Here is a 24,483-nt window from a genome sequence, read left to right on the forward strand (position 1 = left end):
AATGAACGCTAACAAACACCAGGTGGCAAATGAGCGAACATACACAGGTGAACAACTACGGCCAACTTGGAGTAGAAATATATCCAGCTGCTCGCCGAAACATGTACAATGAATGTCCGGGTGAGGACAAATTGTTTATTTAAATATTATTTTATTGTTTATAGGCCAGCAATACCTCAGCCAGGGGTGATGGTCTGTACCTTGGTAGAAGGCCAACGAATCTACAGTACAGTACTTTATTTTTGTTCAATTTTAGATATAATTTGGAGTTTGTATATTTAAATATTATTTGTCGTTTAACTGCACTTGAGAAGTACAAATACAGTCAGTCCCTGCTGTTTGAAATTATTTATTGCTTATAGACCTGCCCTGAAGAGTAAGTCCTTTAAGTTTCAAGGTTTAAGTGATCAAATTGGCAATGACATCATCTGAATTATTTCCTGTGTTGAAATTGATGATACAGCCTGTTCAAATATGGACATTCGTGAAACACTGACTGCCTGGATCTGTCATGGTGTCCTCACAGGGGTGGCCTGCTGGCAACTAATGTTTCACTTGCTCTTATAATATCTCTGTTTTAGTGTTACAGAGCCGAGAGTATTCATCCATTATACCCAGTGAGTGCTGGAGTATCCGCTGGTTGTGGTGGGTAAAACAATTCCAGGGACATTTTTTATTCCAAGTCCATCCCTGCCACATGCCAAACCATTCCTGAACATATTTTGCAGTGTGGCAGGGCACATTATCCTGCTGAAAGAGGACACTGCCATGAGAGAATACCATTGCCGTTAAGGGCTGTGTTTGTTCTGCAAACAATGTTTGCGCAGATGGTTCATGTCAAAGTAACATCCACATGATGCCAGGACCCAGGGTTTCCCAGCAGAACATTGTCCAGAGAATCACACTGCCTCCACCGGCTTGCCTTCTTCTCATAGTGCATCTTGGTGCAATCTCTTCCCCAAGTAAACAAAACACACACACCCGACCATCCACATGATGTAAAATAAAACATTGATTCATCAGACCTCCACCTTCTTCCATTGCTCCATGGTCCAGTTGTGACGCTCACATGTCCATTGTAGGTGCTTTCAGGGGTGGACAGGGGTCAGCATGGACACTGTGAACGCTCCGATACGCAGCAAGCTGCCATGCACTGTGTTCTACACCTTTCTATCATAGCAACATTCACTTTTTCTACACTTTGTGCTACAGTAGTTCTTCTGTGGGATCGGACCAGACAGGATAGACTTGGCTACCCACGGGTATCAATGAAATAAAATAAAAATACAGATTCTTCAAAAAAAAACACATTACATGAAGAATAGTGCAACATATTCTATACCATACAACCCATTGTTTTTCAGAAAGGCATTCAACAAAGTAAGGTGGATCACAAGTCAATGACACCAGTGCTTCACTTTTGGTTCCACATCACTGGTCATATAATGCTGATAGGATAAGACAACACTTTATTGATCCCCAGGAGGAAGGGGAATTCAGGATACCGAGGCAAGCCCTTTTGGAAAACGAGGATTTATTACAACACGGATATCCAGTCACCTTCTAGGCATGTGGCAGATACAGTTAAGATGTGAAATCTGTAATCTGCCATGAAACTGCAACCCGAACTGTTGAAAAATCAAAACGCCTGTAGTTATTCACAGTAACAGTAGATGTAAGCATGCCAGACTGAAAGAGAGCCTAGTGTTTTTGCATATTCATGTACTTTACAACCCACTTTTGCATAATAATGTACTGTACAAAGAGAATGGACAGAGCACCCTTGGATATACACTAACAACAAACTGGATAAACACCAACAACACTGAACATGGTCAGTCGGCTGTATTAACAGTAAATTATTGGATTTTAAGTAGTTAAGAAGATCATGTGCAATGTGTGACTGCAGTAGGTAACAGTACAAGTTCTGCAGAGAATACTTAGCAGAGGTTTTTAATCAACCCGTTAATCTTTATATAAATAACACTTCCAGACTTCAACAAGACATTATAGAGACATCCTTGTAAAAAAAACCAAAAACAAAAAAAGACAGTTACCTACGCAACAACTATTGTGCAAACATAATCAATAACACCTTAAAACAACTCAATTGGGATGTTTACATGCAATGTGTAATATCAAAAACACATCAGGCACTTGTTCAAATCATAATATTGTGGGAAGAAATTATGAAAAACATAATTTCACTGGCAAATAAATTAGCATTGAAGGGACTGACTTCATTACAGATTGGTAAAAGTGGTTTACGACCACACCCTAAAATTCAAATTCATATTCCAAGCTCAATTATCAATTCAGGGATAAATAAATGCAGAAAATTGAGCGTCATTCATCAGAGAGACCAATTTCATCAGGTCATGTTTTCCATCTATAGTCACACAACACGCAATTTTGATGTATTTGGAAAAAAAGATAAAAAAATAAAAACTTACCAAATGTAGCTTTGAGTATTTGGCAAGGTCCATTGAAAAAAATACTGAGATAAAACGTTTGTGTTTTTTGCCAAACCAGAAACTGCTCATGAACAACTCTTCCCCCGTCATTCCGTTCAGCAGCAACACAACAGTCTCAGCTGAAAAGCGTCCTCTGCAAGGCTCCTGTACCTTTCAACCTCGGAGGCATCGCAGAGAGGAGCTGTCAGCAGGAGGGATGGACTCATAAACTGAGCAGACAAAGATGTTAAAGCAACGAATAAATTAACAAAAAGTTTTGACCTCCAAACGATGAGCACACGTCTCACACTGTACACCCCGGGGGATCAGGGAATGATCTCAGATTTGAGGGATTCATCATTAAAAACAACAAGTTAAGTATTTGGGACATACTGTACACAATTCCAGGTATGAAAATAGATTGCAATGATTACATTTATTCTTTTCTTTCCCAACATAATCAGGTTTGATCAAAAAAAAAGAAATAACTTTTGTTGGCTGGGCAAAATATAATCATTAAAAAAAAAAAATAATAATAAAAAAAGTCCAGTCCATGTCCCAGAATAAACACAAAAAGTAAAAGCCACGGACAAATACATTCTCACACATTTACAAAAAAAACAACTAAAAAAAGCACTTGGAATAAAAGTATTCCATGTTGATGAGGCGGCGTGGTGCTCAACACACACACAGTGCAGCAGCTTTCTGGTGCCGCAGGATGCTGGCGCTGCCCTGGCCTCGTCCTGGACGCCTCAGCTGGCTCTGTCCGCCCCGCAATCTGCCGGGGCCCGCACCGGGGGCCGGTCGCTTGGGAGCCGACCCCATCTCGGGGGAACCGGAGACGGACTGCCGAGGGCCCTTATCATGCTGAGCGCACACAGCGGGGTTCGTGTAGGCCTCCACGTCTGGAGCGGCTGACGTGGCCCCCGCAGTGGCCCCGTTGGGTGAGGGCCGGGGGGGGAGGGGGCAGAACGCGGCTCCGCACTGCCCGTTCCGCCACTCTGGGGCCCAGGGCCCCCCGCCGAACGCAGGGGCTGCGTCCACTGCGCCGCTCGGCTGCAAGAAAGAAAATTCAAATTGCATGAGAGAGAAATGTGTGAAAGTGAAATATGATGCAGCTCACGTGAACCAGGGCCAGTAACAGGCAACCAGGTCTGGAGCCTTGTCAGCCATCTTGAAGACTTTTCATTGGTTAAAAAAAAACAAAACAAGTGACCCTGCAAAACTCTGCAAACATTTTGTCAGCTGATGCATGGTTGGCAACCTGGCAACAACTTCTTAAAGTTACGGTCGGGCCCTGTAGAGAAAAAAAGGAGTAATACTTATTATGATAACGTGTATGTACTGTATACGATGTTCAGGGGGAAGCTCTGAATGCACTTGATGAAGATCTGAATTTAGATGATCACGGGGTGAAAGGCGGCGACAGAGCATTATGGGGGGAAGACAAAGACAAAGCACAAACGTGGCCGTCACCACAAAATTCTAGCTACTTCAAAGAACCGAAACATGGAACCAGGGTGATGGACGTATCAGCAGCGAGCTGGAAAGAAACCCATTACAGATGACGTTTACATGGACGGGAAGAAAACAAACAAACAAACAAACAAAAACAAAACAAAACGGCCAAAGAATGATTCCTGATTACAATCTCCCCGTCACTTTGTTCCTCTCATTGACCACGCGGGGAACCATCACAAGTACCACCTGAAGCACAACAACCCACGTCAAGGAACCAGAATGTGACCTTTGGCTTTTATTAACGTCAGCAAAGAAGCTCAAAGGGATCCCGTCACTATGAACAACATTTTAATCCAAGAGTCCTCACTGAACTTCTACTAGAAAAACCTGCAGTTTAAGTATTAGCAGCAGTAGTAGTAGTGACCTGGCGGAAGCTTATCTAATGATTACATAGCGATATCTGCATCGAAATATACTTAATTTAAATGGAAAAAAAAATATATATATTTTGTTGTTAAATATATAAATAATAATAATAATAATATTTATATATAAATTAGGGCTGTCAAGCGATTAAAAAATGTAACCCGTTGCGGAGCTAGTGAGTTTGGAGCGGATGATTTCAGGGACGAATAAACAGGAGCCTTGTGTATGTCCCTGGCGAGTGGAGGTGTTGCAGGATGTAGTGCAGTCCCATGTTGACCGCATCATCCACCACAGTGTTAGGAGATGGTTTCCTGATGTTGTAGTTCCTGCCCCTCCACACTGACGCAGGGTCCTCGGCAGAAAACCTGTTTTTCAGCTTCTCAGTGCAACACTTCTTTGCCGCTCTGATGCCCTTTGTCAGTGTGTTTGGGGCCTGGTTGTACAGGATCCTGTCCCCACCTCTGTAGCCCTCCTCCTTGGCCTGATGAAGCTGCCTGAGATGTGGATGATGTGGTGGTGGTTGTTGTTGTTCTTCTTCTTCTTGTTGTTGTTGTTGTTTGTGCAGAAGGTCTTCGTCGGCACACACACGTCCTCACAAAAACTGATGTACGATGTCACAGCGTCAGTGAGTTCATCCAGTTCTGTAGCAGCAGCTTCAAAAGCACTCCAACCAGTGCAGTCACAGCAGGCCTGTAACTCCAGCTTTGCCTGGTTGGTCCACAGGCTTAGCAGATCTTACTTTCTGCCTGTAGAGACGGGAGAAGATGAACCAGACAGTGATCAGAGTCCCAAGCTGCTCGGGGGACAGAGCGAGAGGCGTCCTTTAATACTGTGCAGCAGCACTCCAGTGTATTACGGTCTCTGGTTGACATTTACTGTGCTGTCTGTAGTTTGGCAGTTCGTGGCTGAGGTTTGCTCTGTTAAAGTTCCCAAGAACAGCAGAGAGTCTGGGTGTTTTTCCTCCGTGTTTGTTAACTGGTCAGCCAGGTGTTGTCACGCCTCACTTACACAGGCATGACGTGGGATGTAAACACCGACCAGCATAAACCAGGAGAACTCCAATAAAACGGCTTACAGTCAAGGAAAATGGTTTCTGAGTGAGGGCTGCATGATTTCTTCAACACTGTGATACTGTACACCAACCTTCGTTTATGCAGAAGCAGAATCCCCCCCCCCCCCCCCGGTCTCGGTCCGCTCGGAGGGGTTGGAAACCCGGTCGATGGAGTGAGCTGTCTGGGATGGGTTCTCTAAGCCAGTGAAGCACAGGGCAGCAGATCTGCTCAAGTCCCTGTTTGCTCTGTTGAGGAGCAGTAGTTTGTCCATCTTGTTGGCCAGAGAGCGGACCATGGCCAGGTGGATTGACGGGGGCGCAAAGTACAAAATCCCCTCTGTCTCAGCTTGACGAGCGTCCCTCTGTGTCTCCTCCGGCCAACTCCACACAGAGCTGCTGCTGCTCCTCCAACTAAAAGCTCTGTAAAACTTTCCGGTTCAATGAAAGATGAAATGAAAGGTTTGACCAGTGCAGTCAGAGGTTTAAAGTTCTTCTGGGCTGAACGTGGTCAGAGAGAGGGAGCTGGAAACTAAACAAATAAACAAAAATACAGAAAGTACAAGAGAGCGCAGTACCGTGGCTGCCGTCTGCGGCGCCATCTTCTCAGTATACGTACGTCTAAGTAATCAGCCTAAAAGGCAATTATTACAGAGCATAACAGTCCGTCCCTGCGCTGCGCCGTGCACTCAGACTTTTCTGAAAACAGACAGGAAACCAAGGAGCACTGCGTGAAGTAAGTTCACCTCAGAGGCAGAAGTATTTAAACATTCATTTCCCTGGTATAATCAATGTCGTAAAAGCAATTCTGGAAATGTTTTATTGTGTTAAAATTTGAATAACAAAACCAATATTGCAGGTTTTCAATGATCACATTTTTCCCCCCCCAGACTTTTCAAGCACTTCAGCATAAAAGGGGACTATTTTCAAGGTGTTCCAGTACTAATAGTAATTTCTGAGGACCAAATTCAAACACCTCAAGGACCTGGTAAGAACCCTGATTTACCAACCTGGTCTGAAGCTTTCACTTGCCTGTAAAACGTTTGTTGTTACCGAGTAGATTATTAATTACTGAGCAGTCACCTCACTACCACTCCAGGCATGTCCACTCCTCTTCATACATTTCATCTTCTTCATAAAACATGCCATCCTCCTCCTCCTCCTCCTCCTCCTCCTCCTCCTCCTCCGCCTGTAGGGCCGCTAACCAAGAATTCTGTCCCGAAAACAAAGAGTAACTTGGTAAACCCATGGGCTGCCGACATAAAGCCATGGCTGTGCCCCTCACCAGCGATTATCATCTGACTGAATTGAAACAGAATAAATAAAAAGACAGTTGACAAAATTACATAAAAATAAAAAAAATAAAGAAAGAGTGGCTATGGTTTTTTTTCCTGGCAGCTAAAATGTAGGCATTCGCATTTTGGAAAATATGTTATTGTGCCATATACAGTTTGTACTGGGTAAAATGAAGTGAAATTAAGCTCTTCCTTTAACCAGCACCTTCATAATGCACCTCTAATTCCAGCACCTTGATGCATTTTCTTCTCCAGAAAAATTCTTACAGAAGGATATTTAGCGGATATTATCAAAATCATCATTGTTTACTTTCACTACGCTGTATAGAAAAAACAAACAACCCCCCCCCCCCCCAGCATTTTGCAGGAGTTTCTAGCCTAAATAAAACATCCAGGAGATGTACAACAATTTTCGAGACTCAAAGACCCTGAATATGGGCGAAGAGGCCGCGGGGCTGGTGAACTGACCTCCTCTAGCTTGCAGGTGTTGTGAGGCGTTCCCGCCGCCGGGAGGTGATCCATGCCTGTTGACATGTCCACCACGATCTCGTCCTGGTGCATGGGGATGGGCGGGCCCCCGCGCTCCTGCAGTGCCAGCACTATGACCGTGGTGTTGTCGGCGCGGAGCATTCGTTGTTTCCAAAACAAAATGGCCGTGCATCCCAGGCGGGTGGCGCAGGACATCCCCTTCGGTCCCTTTAGAGTAAACGGCAGAATCAGTCACCGTAGCTTAGACTGGGATAGAGCAAATGTTGATTTAAAAAAAAAAAAAACAACAACAGAAAACACATTCCCATCATTCTGCTACACCGGGAGTTCACAATCTATTTTTTTCCCCTCGTAAGAGATGTATTTATTTTTATTTATTTAAGGGTCGTGGTTGTCTTGGTTCTATTTTCATGCTAGTGTGTGGATGTTTTTTTTTTTTTAACACATAACATCTAATCTTACTTTTGTTACAATTTCTATTTGCACCAACACTCATGTTGTGGATTATTCAACCAATGTTGACGGTTGTGACTATTAGGACACGCGCCTCAAATGTCCAATGCCTTGCAACCACCCCGCTGATCTCTGGCGCCCCCCTGTGGGGTCTGGCACCACAGGTTGGGAATCGCTGTGCCGCCACGGTCAGTACACATCATGGGAAATAAATCTCTATTGCCCTAAAATACTTCAACTACTATAGAAAATTATAAATAGAATGATATCATGAACTGCATTTTTAAGGAAGGCTACAAAAATAAAAACTATATTAAGTATACACACACCACCATTTTGTCGTGGTTATAACACATATTGACGGCGTCCTTCGGGGGCATCATGTTCCACAGCCCATCGCTGCCGAGGATGATGTAGCGATGCCGCTTGGGGTCGAGGGTCACCACAGTGGTGTCAGGCTCCGGTGAAACCACAAACTCTCCGCTGTAGAAGTCGTAGCTCCAGAGGTCGCCTTGAAAGAGCACAGTTTTAAAAAGTTGAAAAAAACAAAACAAAAAGAAAACCCTGTTCACGGACAGAACGCGCCATCCTGTCGGGTTTACCGAGGGCGCGTGCGACGGCGAGGAAGGGGATCTGGTCGATGACGGTGCTCCTCCTGACCGGGCCGTTGTGGGTCAGTCTGGGTCTCTTCCACACCACGCGGTTCACCCCCGATTTCTTCATCACGCTGGAATCACACGAGCAGGAGAACAAATTGTATTCGTGACATATAAATTCTGACTTCACAAAGGTTGGTCACGGTGGTATTACATAGTCACGTTAAAGATTATTATTTCATGTTTTTTCAAGGCTTAAACATCTGACCCATTGAACCAAATTTAAGATAGCGTGAGAAGAAACATTTTAATGAGGCCTGGGTTGAAAAATGGCCAACCATTGTTTGGTGTTTAGTATTTTGGCTGCACACAAAAAAAAAAAAAAAAAAATTCCCTCAAGGATAATAAAAGATCTGAACCTGGAGACATTAGGATCCCTCGAGCAGATATTTCTTTATAAACTTTTGGTATGGCTGTTTTCTAGCATGCTGGTGGTGACTTCAAATAAAACGCCACACATGCAATCAGTGGAAGCAAATACCGTATTTTTAACAGGTGCATTGAGGTCATTTTTTTGAATTATTTGTAAGTTCAGAGTTATTTCAAAACGAGGAATCAAATCAGATTTGGAGAAAAAGAAAATGAAGAAAGGTGAGAATGTCCTGGAGAGTAGAAAAAAAGTCAAGAGAATGTGGGGACGTGGCAGTTTGAATGTTTTAACAAAAATGAAAAAGAGATGTAAAAACGCGTCAAGTGGAATTAATTTGGGCGTTCTCCAAGTTTCCGCCTGCGCAGGGTCGTCGAACCTTCTCCAAGTATGGAGGCTTGGCACGCAGAGTCCATTGCGTCAGAGCCTGGAATACAGTGAACCAGCGCTCACCTACTCAATGTTGCTCACTGTACAAATATATATAGCATTAAAAGTGGGGTTCTTTTATTCTGTTAAAAAAAAGAAGATAAAGACAAAAATCTAATCATGAGTTACTTAGTTACAGTTGACTGAGTTACACGTCTCATTACTGAGAAACATTCCACAACAGCATTTGCATTCTTTCATGATACATTTTATCTCCGGTTGTTTGACATCAACACAACTCACCTTCCCCCCAGTCGCTCAATCCTCTCTTTCTCTTTGGGAAGTTCAGGTTTATGGTCCTGTGTGATTTCAAGTGCCTGAAGAGTGATATCAGAGTCATTGTCTTTCACTCCAATCACCACGGCTGAATCTCCTACATGGGCGACGTACATGTGAGCCCCCCGGATCACGACCACGCTGGCCGTGGTGCCCGACGTGCTGGGCAGACCGGTGAGGGTCTTGGGCCACTCGGCTGTGGAGGGAGAAAGAAAGACAAAGACAGAGCACTTTAAAGATGATGATGAAATTTTCCATCATCTTGGATCATATGCAAGAAGTATCGCTTCAATAACTCGGCTGCGATGCAAGAAGGTGTATTTACCCAATGTCACAGGAGCTAGGCTAGTTGATGCCCTGTGCAGCCATGCATTGACCTAACACAGTTGGCATGTGGGCCGTCACTATCTCAGTATTGGAAACACATGCTATGACAATGACATTGACCTTCTCATCTGAATTTGGGATGGATAAAAAAGCTTATTTCCAAAGAATTTTTTGTTTGCTTTCAATAATATCACAAGTTCAGATTGAATCTAATATAAAAATTGTGAAAAAACACAGCCGCACCAAAACATTCCCGTTACCATGGTTGGGCTCAAGATCGATATCAAATAAGTACTGACCTGAATACCAGAAAGAAAACAAAAAAAACAAATTTAATTAGCCTTTCCTAACATTATACCATGTCAGATAGTTCTTTCTAAAGTGGAGCAATACCCCACTTGAAGTACCCGGCGGAAAAGGGGTAGAATGTGGCCATAAAGTGCAATGCAAATGAAAACAGTTCCATTGACACAAGGCAGGAGGAATTCATGGATTCAAGCCGATAATTCAAATTTCTGACTCTACTATCCGCATGTCACAGGAAGCAAATCTTCAATTGTCAAGTTTTGGTGATCACATGACCGCTGTAGCATCATCTCACAATCCCCAGCTGACAGGAGTAGACGCGAGCTCCATGTTCCGCTGTTTTATTCACTTCAAGGTTTTCTATCAAGTCTAGGCCACAGTTTAACCAACATATTTTATGCCACGGCACACTATTTACATTAAAATAATCCCACGGCACACCACGATGGTGTTTACCACTAGAAACGTTAGAAACTTGTAGAACTGTGCTTATTATTAAGGTCTAAGTGATGCAGGACTTGCAAACAACTCTTTTCAATGACTCAGGAGTCAGGAGCCACTCCGGCTCAAGATTGGGCGAGCAAGTTAATCTTCAATTCATAAACTGAAAATAATTACTGAGGACTAAATTTAATTCCAAGGCAAAAAAGGCCAAGGCGTTGAGCACAATTCATATAAAGTGCAACTAGCATTCCACTCAAATAACTTTTGAGAGGATTAAATGATTCTTGAGAAACTTCCTTTAACTTGAGCTCAGAGCTGGACCTTCTCTTCTGATATAAGAGACTCGACTCTTTCTACTGAATGACTCCTCAAGAACCAAATCTCAAAAACGAGTCCAACCTTGCATCACTACGCAGAGTTGTCACTTCCAGAATGAAGTGTCTTCTGCTGAACACAGAGCTGCTCTTCTGGCTGGGACTGAAGAAATGAGCACAGCGCTGAAACTTGGACCTCGCAGCACAAAAGCTAATTTCCATTATTTATTAAGTGGAATTTGACAATCTTTCAGGGCATACCTGGCGAGCTCTCACGACACAACACTGCACTACGCCACGTCTCTAGACTGTAGTGCATCTAACTCCAAGGAGGACAGCTGTTTCTGACGTGCTGGAGGTGTCACATTGGACATTCCACAGTCAAAGATACTGAGATCGTGCATCTCGCCCGTTCAACTTTTTGGTTGAACGACAACTGAACAACTCCGTGTCTGCGCGCTTTACTGTATATACCGAGTTGCAACCACACGACTTGCTGTCAAACTGAATGGCTATGCCGCTACAGGAAAAAATAGAGAACACCTAAAAACATTATTCAATCCTCTAATTCAAGTCAAGTTAGTCAAGTTTCTTTATAGAGCCCTTAATCACAGAAGCCTACAGTGTTAAAGGGCTTCACAGGCCAACACAAACAAGTAGTTAAAAAAAAGTAGATTCAATCACAATCCACAGTCTGTAAAATTGTGAGTGAATATAACATGGTTTAATCGATACAACTTTACCAAGCAGCAGAAGTCTGCAGAGCGCAACACGCGTCCTCATGGACCGGACGCCGAACCGCTGTTTGTTTTTTGTTGTTGTTTTTTTTACCCCAAATTGGGGGAGATGTTGGATCTTGACACATCTTAATAATTTTAAAGTCTCTATAGGTGTGTGGTAAGTTTTTTTTTTTTTAAATTAGATAAATTATCCTTAATTTGTTTTGCATCCAAAAGATTTTTGCTTAATTTCTAAACCTAACTTGAGTCCCTCTATTAAGAATCCTGGGCCAAAAATGTGGAGATTTGGCACGTCACTTTAGGGAGATCTATACCCTTTGGTTTGGGAATTACTTTAAATAATAGATACAAGTCGATAGTATATCATGGTGATCATGCAACGACAAGCATTGCATGAAAAAAAGGTTTTTTTTTGGACGACGAACACATTGATTTCACAAGAATACATATTAGGGCATTTTAAACGGAAGGTGAGCAGACACAGCGGCCTGTTGACATGCCATGGGAGTGTAAACACAGCCAGGTCGGTGTCATTGTTTCATTGGGGTGTTTATGTACAGGAGCTTCCCATGGTGGTACACAGTACAAACACATAAACAAGGGAGACCCACAATTAAGAATTACTGCTCTGTTTAACCACCGATACACATCAAAATGTCTACTGTGAAAAGGGCTGATTATAAAAACCTTTCAGCATCTAACTTTTGTCGTTGATTTTGTCGTTGTTCACATTTGATAAGGATCCTGAACTTTTCCTTCTGATCGAATACAGACATTAGTTTGCAATTTACCTCAACGGTAAACTAGAATCGCTATGTTATGAAGGTTGTGTTACATCGAAGATTTCCACTTCATCCACAAGAACATTATTTAGTTTGTGATGATTTTGTATAAATAAATAGGAATAATTCTCAAGATTATTCCTGAGCCCCCACTCATGTTGCTTGGTGGGTGAGTGATTTTTATTTTGCTTAAAGCCAGGTCCTCTTTGATATTTCAACTTAACTTTGTCTTGCAAAAAAATATATGCTAGTCAGCAGGTCATTCGTTGGATTGAAAATGGGCGGCAGCTGGATTCTGGAGTTTGTTATTCACCTTTTCTGCTTGATTATGATCAGTTATATCAGCGGTGGAAGAAGAACTCAGACCTTTCCTTAAGTAAGATGAATGAATCCTTGATGAGCAGTCCTAAATAAGCACTGTGACAGATCCATCACCCAGATCCGATAATACAAATCTACTTTCCACTGTCCAGACGCAATAAATCAGAATAAAGAGTTGTTCATCACCAGCAGCAGAGTAACACGTATAGACACCGGCTTTAAAATGTAGTGTCAACGTCTCCATCACTGAATGTACTTATCTACAGTTATTAAATGTACTTAGGTGTAGTACCAAAGTATTTTGGCATTTTGTAACTGTACTTCCACCACAGCTTATGGGTGTCGGGGTCATCGCAGCGGCGGGGCGGGATGTTTGTTTGCCGTTGAAAGTTTACATCTCGCACAGGAAGGAGACACTAGTTCACAGCCCCATACAGACGGACTCACGCAGCTTCTTCCACATGGCGTGGTGGCAGGCGACGAAGCCCTTGCGGAGGGCGGCGCACACCTCGCCGTGGTCCCTGGACCAGAAGCCGCGCTGCCGCTTCAGCAGGTCCCACAGGTGATCCCGGGCGAAGTGCGCCGCTTCTCTGCCTCCGTGGCCGTCGAACACCGCCAGGAACACGACGGACCTCCGCGTGTCGGCGGCGCGTTCCGTTACTCTCTGTCCGTGTACCGGTCCGTCGAGGCTTTCCACCCACATCGCCGAAACCGGAGCGCAGTCGGGAGCTCCGGTCGGAGCGGCCTTTACATTCACAGTCTGTTCGCGGGATTCGGGGCTCTCCGCTTTCGCCGCCGCCGCCGCCGCCTCCTCCGCCGCCGCCGCTCCGGTTCTCCGTGACTCGGGATAATCTTCCGTCGGCTCGTACTCGATTTTTATCTCGAAAACGTCCTCCATGTATTTCCTCCCGCCTCGCACGGAGTAGGCGCTCATCCGGAACAGCATCGCGTCGTCGTCCATGTTTTCAGGCTCGAAAACAGCGACGTATTTGAACCGATTTTGCCGCGATGACGTCGCCGCAGCGTCCTGCTCCTTCTTGTTTTTCTTCCCTGACGCCGCTCGTACAGCGGACGCCGTGCGTCATGACGTCACCTTTTGTCCTCCGCCTATCAACACGTAGCGAAGGCCGCCTAGCAACCAGGGCTGCCTAGCAACCAGGGCCAGGATCGAGCCAGGGAGCTCCGCCCCCTGGTGGCAAACACACACACACTGCATGCTGTCTGTCTGTCTGTCTGTCTGTCTGTCTATCATATATCTATCATATATCTATCTGTCTATCTATGTATCATATATCTATCTATCTATCATGTATCTATCTATTATCTATCATATATCTATCTGTCTATCTATCTGTCTGTCTGTCTGTCTGTCTGTCTGTCTGTCTGTCTATCATATATCTATCATATATCTATCTGTCTATCTATGTATCATATATCTATCTATCTATCATGTATCTATCTATTATCTATCATATATCTATCTGTCTATCTATCTATCTATCTATCTATCTGTCTGTCTGTCTGTCTGTCTGTCTGTCTGTCTGTCTGTCTATCATATATCTATCTGTCTACCGTGGCCCTTTAATTATTTGGGATCCTGGATCAGAAGACAAGATGAATAAAATGTGTATTCAGGGCAGTCCTGACATGCCGTTGCCCGAGTTTGATCCAGATCACACCATTATTGTGGAATAATTAAGTAAAAAAACTGTATTTTTTATCATCGCCACAACGTGCACATGGCGCACATACAGGTCACATGATAGCGCCACAGTCTAGTGGTTTACTTTATGGATGCCGTGGGTCCGACGAACCCACAGAAATTCGGAATAAGATTTGTATTTGGGGCAGTTCCAACATGGCGTTGTTCGAGTTGTATCCAGATCGGTGGTTCGGCACCAGGCACAGATGTATGCTGCAATGGAGAAATCCTTGCGCACATGCACAAGCTGACAGAGTACACGGATCACATGAGTCAATAATCCAAACCTCACCAGACATAGTCCTGACTGGACTTTAACTAAAGGAAAATAAGAGTCTTACGATGTCACAAAGTGACGGGTATTATTTTATAACTATGAACTTTCATTATGTTAAAACATTTCAGTTAAAGAATTACCAGAAGACAATTTGGATTAAACAAAGTGCAGCATATCAAACGTCATAAATATTTACTTCTGAGGACAACTGACACGCACCAGAGTAAGTTCTACAAAATAAAAACCCAATGACAGCACTATCATAATTTATAGACATTCCAGAGATTTCAATGTATACAATCTACCTGAGTAATAATTACTGGTAAAAATAACTATAATAAACAACATAATACAAGGAACATGTGTCTATTGTATTTGTGTTTTGAAATATTTCAATGATTTTTGTGTTTTTGGGTTCCAGATGCCTCAAAGAAGTCAATATTCCAAGGCAGCAAAGAAACGCTGGGCAGAACGTGCTGCTTTAGAGGTCAGCCACACTCCTCTTAAAAAATAGGATGAAATACTTTCTGAAACCTCCGGACAAAACTCTTAAAATTCTGGGCCAAACTATGAGGAGAGGACTGCAGAAAACTCAGAGGGAAGGACTATGACAACGGCAACCGAAGTTGCCGTAAAATCTGTGACCACATTGAATAGAGATGAAGTTCCTTTAAATATAGCTGTTGATACTAGCACACATCTGGGTGTTAAGAGGCTCATTTCATCAGGGTGAAGCACGGTTTGGAGACTCCAGGAACAAGCAGTGTGCAGCTGTCAGTTTGACAGTCGCACTTAAGAGCAAGACCCAACATGTTTAGACATGGACAGCAAGTGACCTGGACGATGTTTTGATGGAAGGAACCAGCCTTTATCAGGACATGAAACATCTGGTAGAATAAAAGACAATGTTCTAGGAAGAGGTTATATTGCAATATCAGAAGTACAAAGGCAGCATACCTTCTGTAAGACAATATTTGCATTAAGGTATGCTGAAGCCGTGACTGGCTGTACTGTTGTTGAAAATGATGACTTTGCATTACAGAATATAGCCATGCCATTTGGTAAAGCCATTCAGAGATTACTGGTAAATAATGACGCATGCTTATAAACAATTACATGTGCAATCATGTTATGCAGTTGTTGATTCACACGCATACAGCACAGTTGGACATTTGCAGTATGACTCACCCAGCAGCATTGCAGAGAGCCAAAGCACACTCGTCCATTGAACTGTAACGAAGGGCCGACCGCCCTGGACCCCGCGTATTTCTGCCTGCAGCTATATTTGATACATGTTTTATGGAGAGTATGGAACTAGAAATCCCAAGGTAGAGTTCAGAGCACAGTTGTTACCAGCATTCATGAAAATACATTTAAAAAGTATCTTTTTAAGTTTAAAATTTAAGTGTTGAGGTTAGGGTTGTGGTTGGCCATATGGGAGCTGGAGGGCCTGCACAGTAGCTGATTAGGGGGAGGGATGATGTTGGCGGGACTGACCGATCATTTGAGCCTCAGGCAGCTTCAGGTACTCCAGGAGAACATGGTACTTATACTTCTCGCCCAGCTGTGGACAGGGGTCAAGGAGGTTGGTAGGTTTGTTGAACTGATGGCTTTATCGGCTGAGTGCAACCTGTGACAGGATGGGCTAAGGTAAGATATGAATGATCGATCTGGATCGGTGTTCAAATCACCTGAAGCTGCAGGGGCAAAGGGGCAGACGGAGACTGCTCAGGTTGTCCAGCTGAGATGTGAGAGGGTTGACTTAGTGTATTATCTTGTGTAAGTGGGTGTGCCCTAGCACCAATGTTACTCTTGACAGGTAGGGGAGTCGGATCTGTACGAACAGTGTTAAAAGGTGTCTGCTGCTGATACAACTTGTAGTCTGTATAATCCTTCTCAGGTGAGAGAAGGCGTTCTGGGCTTTGAATGTCACTCTAATCTGGGTTTGGGGCCATCAGAGCCATCTCTAGGTCTAAGTGGACGGTCCCACTTTTCGGGTGGACCACGGGTCCTTGTCCGAGGCTGACAGTGAGCTTTGGAGGAGATGACATTATGAGGAGAGGGGATGGGGATGCCTTTGCTTCTGGGCTAAGCGGAGGTGAAAGAAGTGGCTTAGTCATCTTTGAATGATCCTGTGCCGCCTCAGAGATGCTGCTGGATGGAACAGCAAAATGGTATGGTGCTCCCACCTGTCTGTCATGTGGCAAAACCCTCATACTCATGGACCGTTCATTGGTCTGCTCCAAGGGTGTTGTGATGATATGCTCTAGCAGTTCTTGACGCCGTTTTTGGCAATTCCTCACACACACCTCACACACTTCAAGCTTAGCTCTGAGTTCTCCCAGCAGCCCTGAATCCTCCATCTCACTTTCTTTTAGTGATTCCGCCATCTGCTTACGTGATCCTCTGCTTGGCCCTGTGAGGGTAGCAGAGCTGAATTGCTCCCAGGGCTTCAGAGGCCTCGTATTCAAACCGCCTCGGTGGTCTACGGAGCCTTTGAGGATACAAGGAGAGGGCTTCATCCGCATTGTATCAACCAATCTGTGGCAGATGTTATGTGCATAATTCGATCTATTTTTCCCGCCATCCCATGGGAGAGGAAGCCGTGCCAATATTATTCATTCACATTTAGAGATGACAACCCCAGAACTCGATTTCTATTTCACTTTGCATGTGTTCAGTTGTACAGCGTTGCGAGAACAATCTCTGCTTTCCCTTTTGCACATGATGATACTTTCTATGTCTTTTCAGTCAGTTCTTCTCTTTCTTTCTTTCTTTCTTTCTTTCTTTCTTTCTTTCTTTCAAATAGAGGCATTGTGATTTCCATGTAAATGGCATCAAGACGCTGATTTCCAAGTGAAGCGCTGCTCAACCTTTGAGGGTGGAGAAAATGAATTCCTTCAGATGGGGGAGATTACCAAGCGGCAACAGAACAGGATGGATTGCATTCCAACACAGATACCCCCCAATGCTGCTCTTCTGCGATCCATCTGTAAACATCGCTTCGCCAGACTCAGTGTTTAGAGGCTTGGGTGTCACTCATCTTAAACAAAGCCAAGAAAGGGAAATGCCTAAAATATCCCCACATCAATACACGATCATATCAGATCACAGTATTTACATTTTGAGCAAATGACAGAATTATGCTGAAGGAGCCACATTTTACTTCTTTTCAACAGGTTAATATCGATCCTTGAGGTCCCCAAAACATGTCCTTGGAGTTTTTTGCCGAAATACCACTCAGATAATGCATTCTAGCCATGCTAACATGCCTCAACCCCTCCCCTTCCTGACGTCTGTTTCACTGTGTGTCGCTTTAAATGAAAATGAGCTGCTGCTCCTCACGCCCCCACCCCCAGTCCCCCACACCCACTCCCCCACACCCACTCACACTCCCCCACACCCACTCCCCCACACTGACCAATAATATAATACATAGTAAAAATATGACACATAATAAATAAATTACTTTATGTTTCTTTTAGCAAATTGCACTGACTATTGATCAACACAATATGAGAATATATGAGGATCTGTGCACATTTCCCCCCTAAGTCTTTCCCATCTTCATATGAATTAAACACATTCTTGATGTCTAAAGAGAACATTTTGTCGTATTAATACCCCTGAACATGAAGTGGTTTTCCCAGTGCAGGTCACCATCCAAGCAAGAATCAGTAGGATCGGGAGACAGCTCGACAAAATAGTTGTCTTCCCATCATTTCCTTTAAAGTAACAATCCATCAGATCATCTGTGTCGGGTGGATGACACTACAAGTCGAGAAACCCTCAGTGGAGGCAGTGGGGATGTTTTTTCATCTGAGGGTGTTGTTCTTCTTTTGTGAATGTTCATCCACATCACAGTTTACTGCGCTGGTGGAAGTTTGCGTTTTTTTTCCGAGACCCGGTTCTGGACGAGTCACTCAGGAAAAAGGATTTGTTCCATTTTTCTTGGTTCTTGTTATTGGGGTTGGTGTAATGCACGGGCGAGCGAGGGAGATAGGGGAGTCGGAGTAGTCGGTTCGGCTTTGGCTTCTGAATGGAATTCTTCCAAGAATCGTTGAATTGTGTCACAATTATTCATTTTGGTGGAATGCAAAGTGTACATCGATCACATTTCATATTAATTATGCCAAATGCAATTTTCCCACCTTCAATTAATCCTCAGTAATCATTTTTAGCCTGTGAGTCTAAGCTCCACTCTCGCCGACCGCCTGAATTGAGGTGTAAGGAGCTTGTTGTTCACGTTGCTGCAGAGGCCCGGGCTGCGTGAGGCGCATGCGCCACGTGCCGCCCTCTGCTCTTCTCGTTGGTGAACGGGGAGTTGAGACTCGTGATCACAACGAACAAACTCTTTTGCCCTCGTGACTTTCAACTCCCTCGCCCTTTCACAGATTTGTTCACTGCTAACGAGTCGTTCGTAAGTTTACTGACCGCAACGAGCTCCGCCGGCTCACCCCGGCTGCCATTCATATCTTGCAGGTGCTGGATCGGTGCTCTCACACCGGGAAAGGCGGACCCCTCCACCCAACAATGGTGGATACAGCATTCTTTCCTAAAATAAGTCAAATATTTTTTTACAAAATAATTTTACAGATTGCCATTTCAATAATCCCGGATTAAAAAAAATAAATATATATATATATATATATATATATATATTTAGAGAGAGAAATTATATTGAAATGATATGATGAAATAATAAAGACTATTTTGGTCTGGAATGTTATCACATGGTGATGCACAAGGTGAGAAGCAGGACTTTTGGACCCAGGAGCTCCGTGCTCCAGACGGAGGCTCGGGATGAGAGGAGGTCACCGTGCAGGAGAGGGATCATCGGAGGGATGCTTTGGGCTGTCATGGAAATAAACCCTCTGCCGATCCTTTCAAAGTCAAAGCCTGGATTATGGTCTTTTTCTGTCAGTTTTCACGCGCACGGGGAGGTTCGCTTTGATCAGAGAGAATGAAACCGAGACTGACAGGAGAGAGGGACTGGAGGTAAAAAGTTTATTTTCAATCACCTGAAGTTGACCAAAGTGAATTTAATTCTGATGTGGATGAGCAGTGATTTGACACCTGTACCAAAACATCTGCGATTCCATTTCATCTGAATCTCATCTGAATCTTGGTGATCATGATCTGTGTGATTTGGGCTGTGGGTGGGTGTTCTTATTGTTTTATTTATATCAAGTATTATTGATATTATTAGGGGATGGTCCCCTATCGCTATTGTTCAAATTATTATTATTTCTTTTTTCTCCTTTCTGTCACTTTTTCGGGCTAAAAGTGTTTGGAACTGGGCAACTGCTGCAGCTACGGACACGGTCGAGGTCTCGTTAGAGCCGGGACGTCGCAGACATCTTGTGATCCACATATGGAGCAAGGTTCGCTCGGGTGGTGGAGTGAGATGAGTTTGTGGAGTAAGACGCTTTGTGACATCATCATCCAATTCACTATATATGTGCAGGTTGTAGGAACACACATCGACTCATCGCTCCATAGTGGTTGCAAACTGCAGGTGTGTGTGTGTGTGTGTATATTGTCTCACCTGCTTAACGTCGGCTTTTCGTTTCATATTTTATCTCTTTTGCCCTTTTTGTAAACAAACGCATCCTGTTCACATCTCACCCGGTGCCGTGTCCCTCCTGTATTTTGCGGCGTTGCAGCCAGTCGAGACACACAAACTGAAGGAGTCGAAAACAGTTCAAAACGTATCCTGTGTTTGTGTCCTCACACATGGAGGTCGCTTGCAGCTCCCGAGCTACAGATCCTAATCGTGTCCATTTCATTTTAGTCCCAAACGTTTATAAGGTTGATGAAATGCCTCTGAGAGAACGTCTCCGTTTGAATGGAAGCGTGTTGTTGGGAATGGAGGGAATGGAGCGATTCCCTTCCACAGAAACACCGTGAGGCAGGACTCTGTGGACTACAGGAAGTAGCCGTGACCTGACAGGAAGTAGACGGGTACCTGACAGGAAGTAGACGGGGACCTGACAGAAAGTAGACAGCCACCTTCTCATTTTTAGGATGAAACCATAACACGCAGCCTAAGTGTATCGGCTTGTGTCGTTTATTCAGCGTGTCACCAGGACTCGGAAAACTCGCGTCGCCGTGTCATTACGTCAGCCGATGCTGCGTTCATTTGAAACTCGGAAAACTGTCACTTGTTTTAGACGTAATGCTGATGTAAAGACGAGCGACAGCACGAACTGATTCTACTTTCCATGGGAACTCAAAAATGTGTAATTGGTGTCAATAATGGGCATCCTGTATTGCTGCCTGCAGCTAATTTTATATTTATATTTGTTATTTTTATCTGTCTGTCTGTCAGTCTGTCTAAAGAAAACAATGAATGGTAGTGAACCCATTATCAGTATACTTCTTGTAGTTCTAGTTGTTGAGGTGGGGTATGGATATTAATTGGGCTGGTAAGTAAGTACTGTAAATGTGCAATGAGTATTATTACACTGAACACTGTCAACTTTCTTTGTTTTTAATATTTAGTTAATTCAGTTCTGTGACCAATCCAACTAGGATGCAGATTTCTATTCATTTTAACTTTCAGACAGGATGCCCTTACGAGATGGAATTCAAAGTTTGTGATCAGCTAATGCAGGTCAACGTGCATGTTTACTGCAATGGTTGGATCTTGAACTTGTCAGTGCAAACCACGATTTACTACTTTCCAAAATGATTCAACTATTAACCTCGGTATTTGGCAGTTGGATTTTTAGCACCTGTACTGTCACTTTAAAATACTCTAAAATCACTGTGGAAGACAATTTACATGTTTGTGTGTGTGTGTGAGTACTGTATGTGCTGTGTGTGTGTGTGTGTACTGTATGTACTGTGTGTGTGTGTGTGTGTGTGTGTGTACTCTGTGTGTACTCGTGTGTGTGTGTGTGTGCAAGCTATCAAATACTGTATTAGACTCTGTCTCTGATTTCTTCACCCGCCCCCTGTGGTGCTGCTCCGTCCACGGCCTCCACTCAGCCACTCCGCCCCTGCTGCTCCGCCCCGGTCGCACTCAAATCCAGCACCAGCGCAAAGAAGCCAAGTAACCCCACGAAGAAATATCTGGCGTAACATGTGATCTTACTCAAAATACTGGACGTACTGCAGACGCATGGACTCTTCACCCTGATGCCAGTCTCCAGCTGGTATCAGATACATTCTCCTTTTGAGATTTTCCAGTTGTAATGGAAGGGAATCCGCAGCCAAAACGTGGTTCAACTCCAAAAGCATTTAAATATAATCCACAGTGTAAACAAATCAAACATAATGGCTGTAAAATAAAGAGTCAAGATGCCTTTCCGTGTTCGTCACGATGATGTTTCATTTGGGGGTTTTAACCTCCGTAGGGTCATTGAGCCTCCTGTCAGAAACCACTTTTTTAAGACACGTGGAAGCTTCAAAATTGGCGAGTGGGTATTAACTGACGTGTTTTATGTCGTAGAACATCCACAGACCTTATTTCAGGCGTCGAACCAAACACCCATTCAAAGAACCCGTCGACTTTGAGACGAGTTGTGAATGGAATTCTCACAGTTTAATCATTGAATTCCTTTTTTGCCTGAGTGACCCCCGACTCTTGAGTCATTTCAAAGATTTGTTGGCTATGAACCAATCGTTTGGGATTCTTGCATCATGGCTCCCCTCAGACAGCGTGTCTTCCTTTACGGTGTCCGGTTGGCAGGCTGGTGTGATGGCTTGCTCTGCGTGCCTCCTTGTGAGAGCTGGGCCGTTGAAGGCAGCGCTGGAGAAGGCCACTTGAAATGCAGTACCGTGCTCATTGCATTGTTTTTGCATCACAGATGCAGAGGTGTATTTGCAGGCGGCATTGAGTAAGTATGCCCGTAAGCCCCCCAGAGCCTGGTCCCAGTTCTTTCTTTCTTTTAATTAAACCTACAAGCAGTGGTAGTACTTAATTACTTAAGGGGGGTTGGATCTATTCAACTGCTCATCAATGATTCATTAGGCCAATATCCTTGTATGACTGACAGCACCTCAACTATTAATTTGAATTTTATTATTTTTGTTCATTTGCATTACTTGCCAGAGTCATACTTTAAGTATGTATATACTTTTACTCAAGTGTATGAATGCCAATGTGGTGCTTTGACTTTGACTGAAGTATTCTATTTACTTTAAATTAAGTAAGCAGTAAACTGTGTGTGAGAGAAACACAGTGAGAAATGAGGAAGAGATGCGGCGCCCTCTAGCGGCCTCTCCGTGAACACCCTCCATCCCCCCTGCAGCGCTGCAGCGGTTCATATTTTCAATGAACACAAACTGGCGGTACCTGGTTTTGGGACTATAGGTAAGGATCCACCAGGCCGTGCACTCTACTCCAGTTAATAAACGAGAAGAACCATGTAAACCCCCCCCCCCCAGTTTATTAATGACAATGCTTTTTAAATCCTTTTTTAATACAGAGAATTGGTGCTTCCTTAAAAGTCAGAGACAAACTTTGGCAACAGTCACTTTTCTACATCTTGAGAGAGATACATTTGACAGAGAGATATTTCTTTCACATTATTATTATTTTTTTCTTATAAGTGACGCACATTATATTTTCATAGTATATATATAAAATCAAGGTGGAAATATTAATATATGCTACCTTGACTCGTTCTATCTTGATGTGCTCTCACCGCTCTCTGGGAAATGTATTGTTAAAATGTTTTTCTCTGTCAAGGTTTAGGTTTTAAAGTGAACGCAACCCTGAAGGCTCTATGAAATTTCAATGAGGTAGAAGCAGCTTGTTTTTTAGGAAGGTGGAGGAGAAGGTAGGGGACCGTGGAACCATAAAGTGCATCAAATGGAATTCTCTAGCGAGTGCGTTAAGGTTGCAACAACTTCTCCATTGATGATTTTACATGTAAACATGCATCATGTGTTTTTATGTATAATGTATCATATTACACATACTGTACATATATGAAGTCGAGTTCAACCTTAATGTGTTTTTTTTAATCCATCTGTGTTTTTCTTTAATGATTTGTTTGGCTTCGGTCAGGGCCCTCAACCAGGCTCATCTGCATTAATGACAGTAAAGGTAAGCAGAATAAACGTTGAGTCAACACCGTCCTCATCTGCTGTCAACAGACACGACTGGACCGATGCAACGCAGACGTCTGTATCAGTGAACACACAGGTATATCTATCTATATATCTCTCTACTTATGTGTCTGTCTGCCTGTCTGCCTGTCTGTCTGTCTATCTGTCTATCTGCCTGCCTGTCTGTCTGTCTGTCTGTCTTTCCGTCCACCTATAAATTGCTTTATTTCTAACGTTCTTGTTGGTTAGATTTTGGGCTGTAGGAGCCAGTCAGCCAGTTCTCCAAGTTGTGCAGATTGTGGATCAGCCGTTAGAAGCCACAGCTAAAGGATTCTGTTCCGTTTTGCTGACGGTGCCTCTAATTCCGCGCCGATGCCAGTTCAGCAGCTGTAGATCTCCGACGCCGCATCCCCAGCCAACACACTCTAATCCCTCCTTCCTCCCTCAGCCGCCCTGACAAATGGAGGCCGCTCACCCCGAGTTCAGGGATGGAATTCAGAATCAGTCGACCGAGGCTTTGTCTCCCCCTGGTTCCTCGTGGCTGGGTGGAATTGGTCCTGACGAAATGCAATAATAATAAGCTTTTGGGCAAACCCAGGTTCATTTGAGGAAAACATTCCTGCCCCGAAATGAACAGGGCTTTGCCTCGCACTTCAAACGGGATGGAGGGTTTCCCTAAACTGCAGTCTCTCTCCCGTCAGATACGCTTCAGCTTGAAACCCCCAAATGAAAGACTTGCAAACTCCCGTCTTTATGGCTCCCTCCCTAAATAGGACCCCCCAATTTTGTTTCCTGAACGTGCGGAATTTTCTTTACCTGCCGTGATTATTGATGCTGCCGAGGGCGACGATCGGGTC

At 43.8% G+C, this 24,483-nt stretch overlaps 1 protein-coding gene across 1 annotated transcript; it reads right to left on the reverse strand.

Annotated features, from left to right (window-relative positions):
• Nucleotides 1-1,538: 1,538 nt before the first annotated feature.
• Nucleotides 1,539-13,619, reverse strand: LOC307240266 (protein phosphatase 1D-like). The gene is made up of 6 exons (XM_080013993.1): nucleotides 13,035-13,619; nucleotides 9,321-9,549; nucleotides 8,228-8,352; nucleotides 7,955-8,136; nucleotides 7,152-7,379; nucleotides 1,539-3,509 (listed from the first exon to the last, which is right to left on the reverse strand). The coding sequence occupies exons 1-6, from the start codon at nucleotides 13,546-13,548 to the stop codon at nucleotides 3,132-3,134; spliced, it is 1,656 nt and encodes a 551-aa protein (XP_079870119.1). The 5' UTR covers nucleotides 13,549-13,619; the 3' UTR covers nucleotides 1,539-3,131.
• Between the last annotated feature and the right edge of the window lie 10,864 nt (nucleotides 13,620-24,483).

This window comes from Zeus faber (genome assembly GCF_960531495.2).
Source record: "Zeus faber genome assembly, chromosome: 14".
Lineage (NCBI taxonomy): Eukaryota > Metazoa > Chordata > Actinopteri > Zeiformes > Zeidae > Zeus > Zeus faber.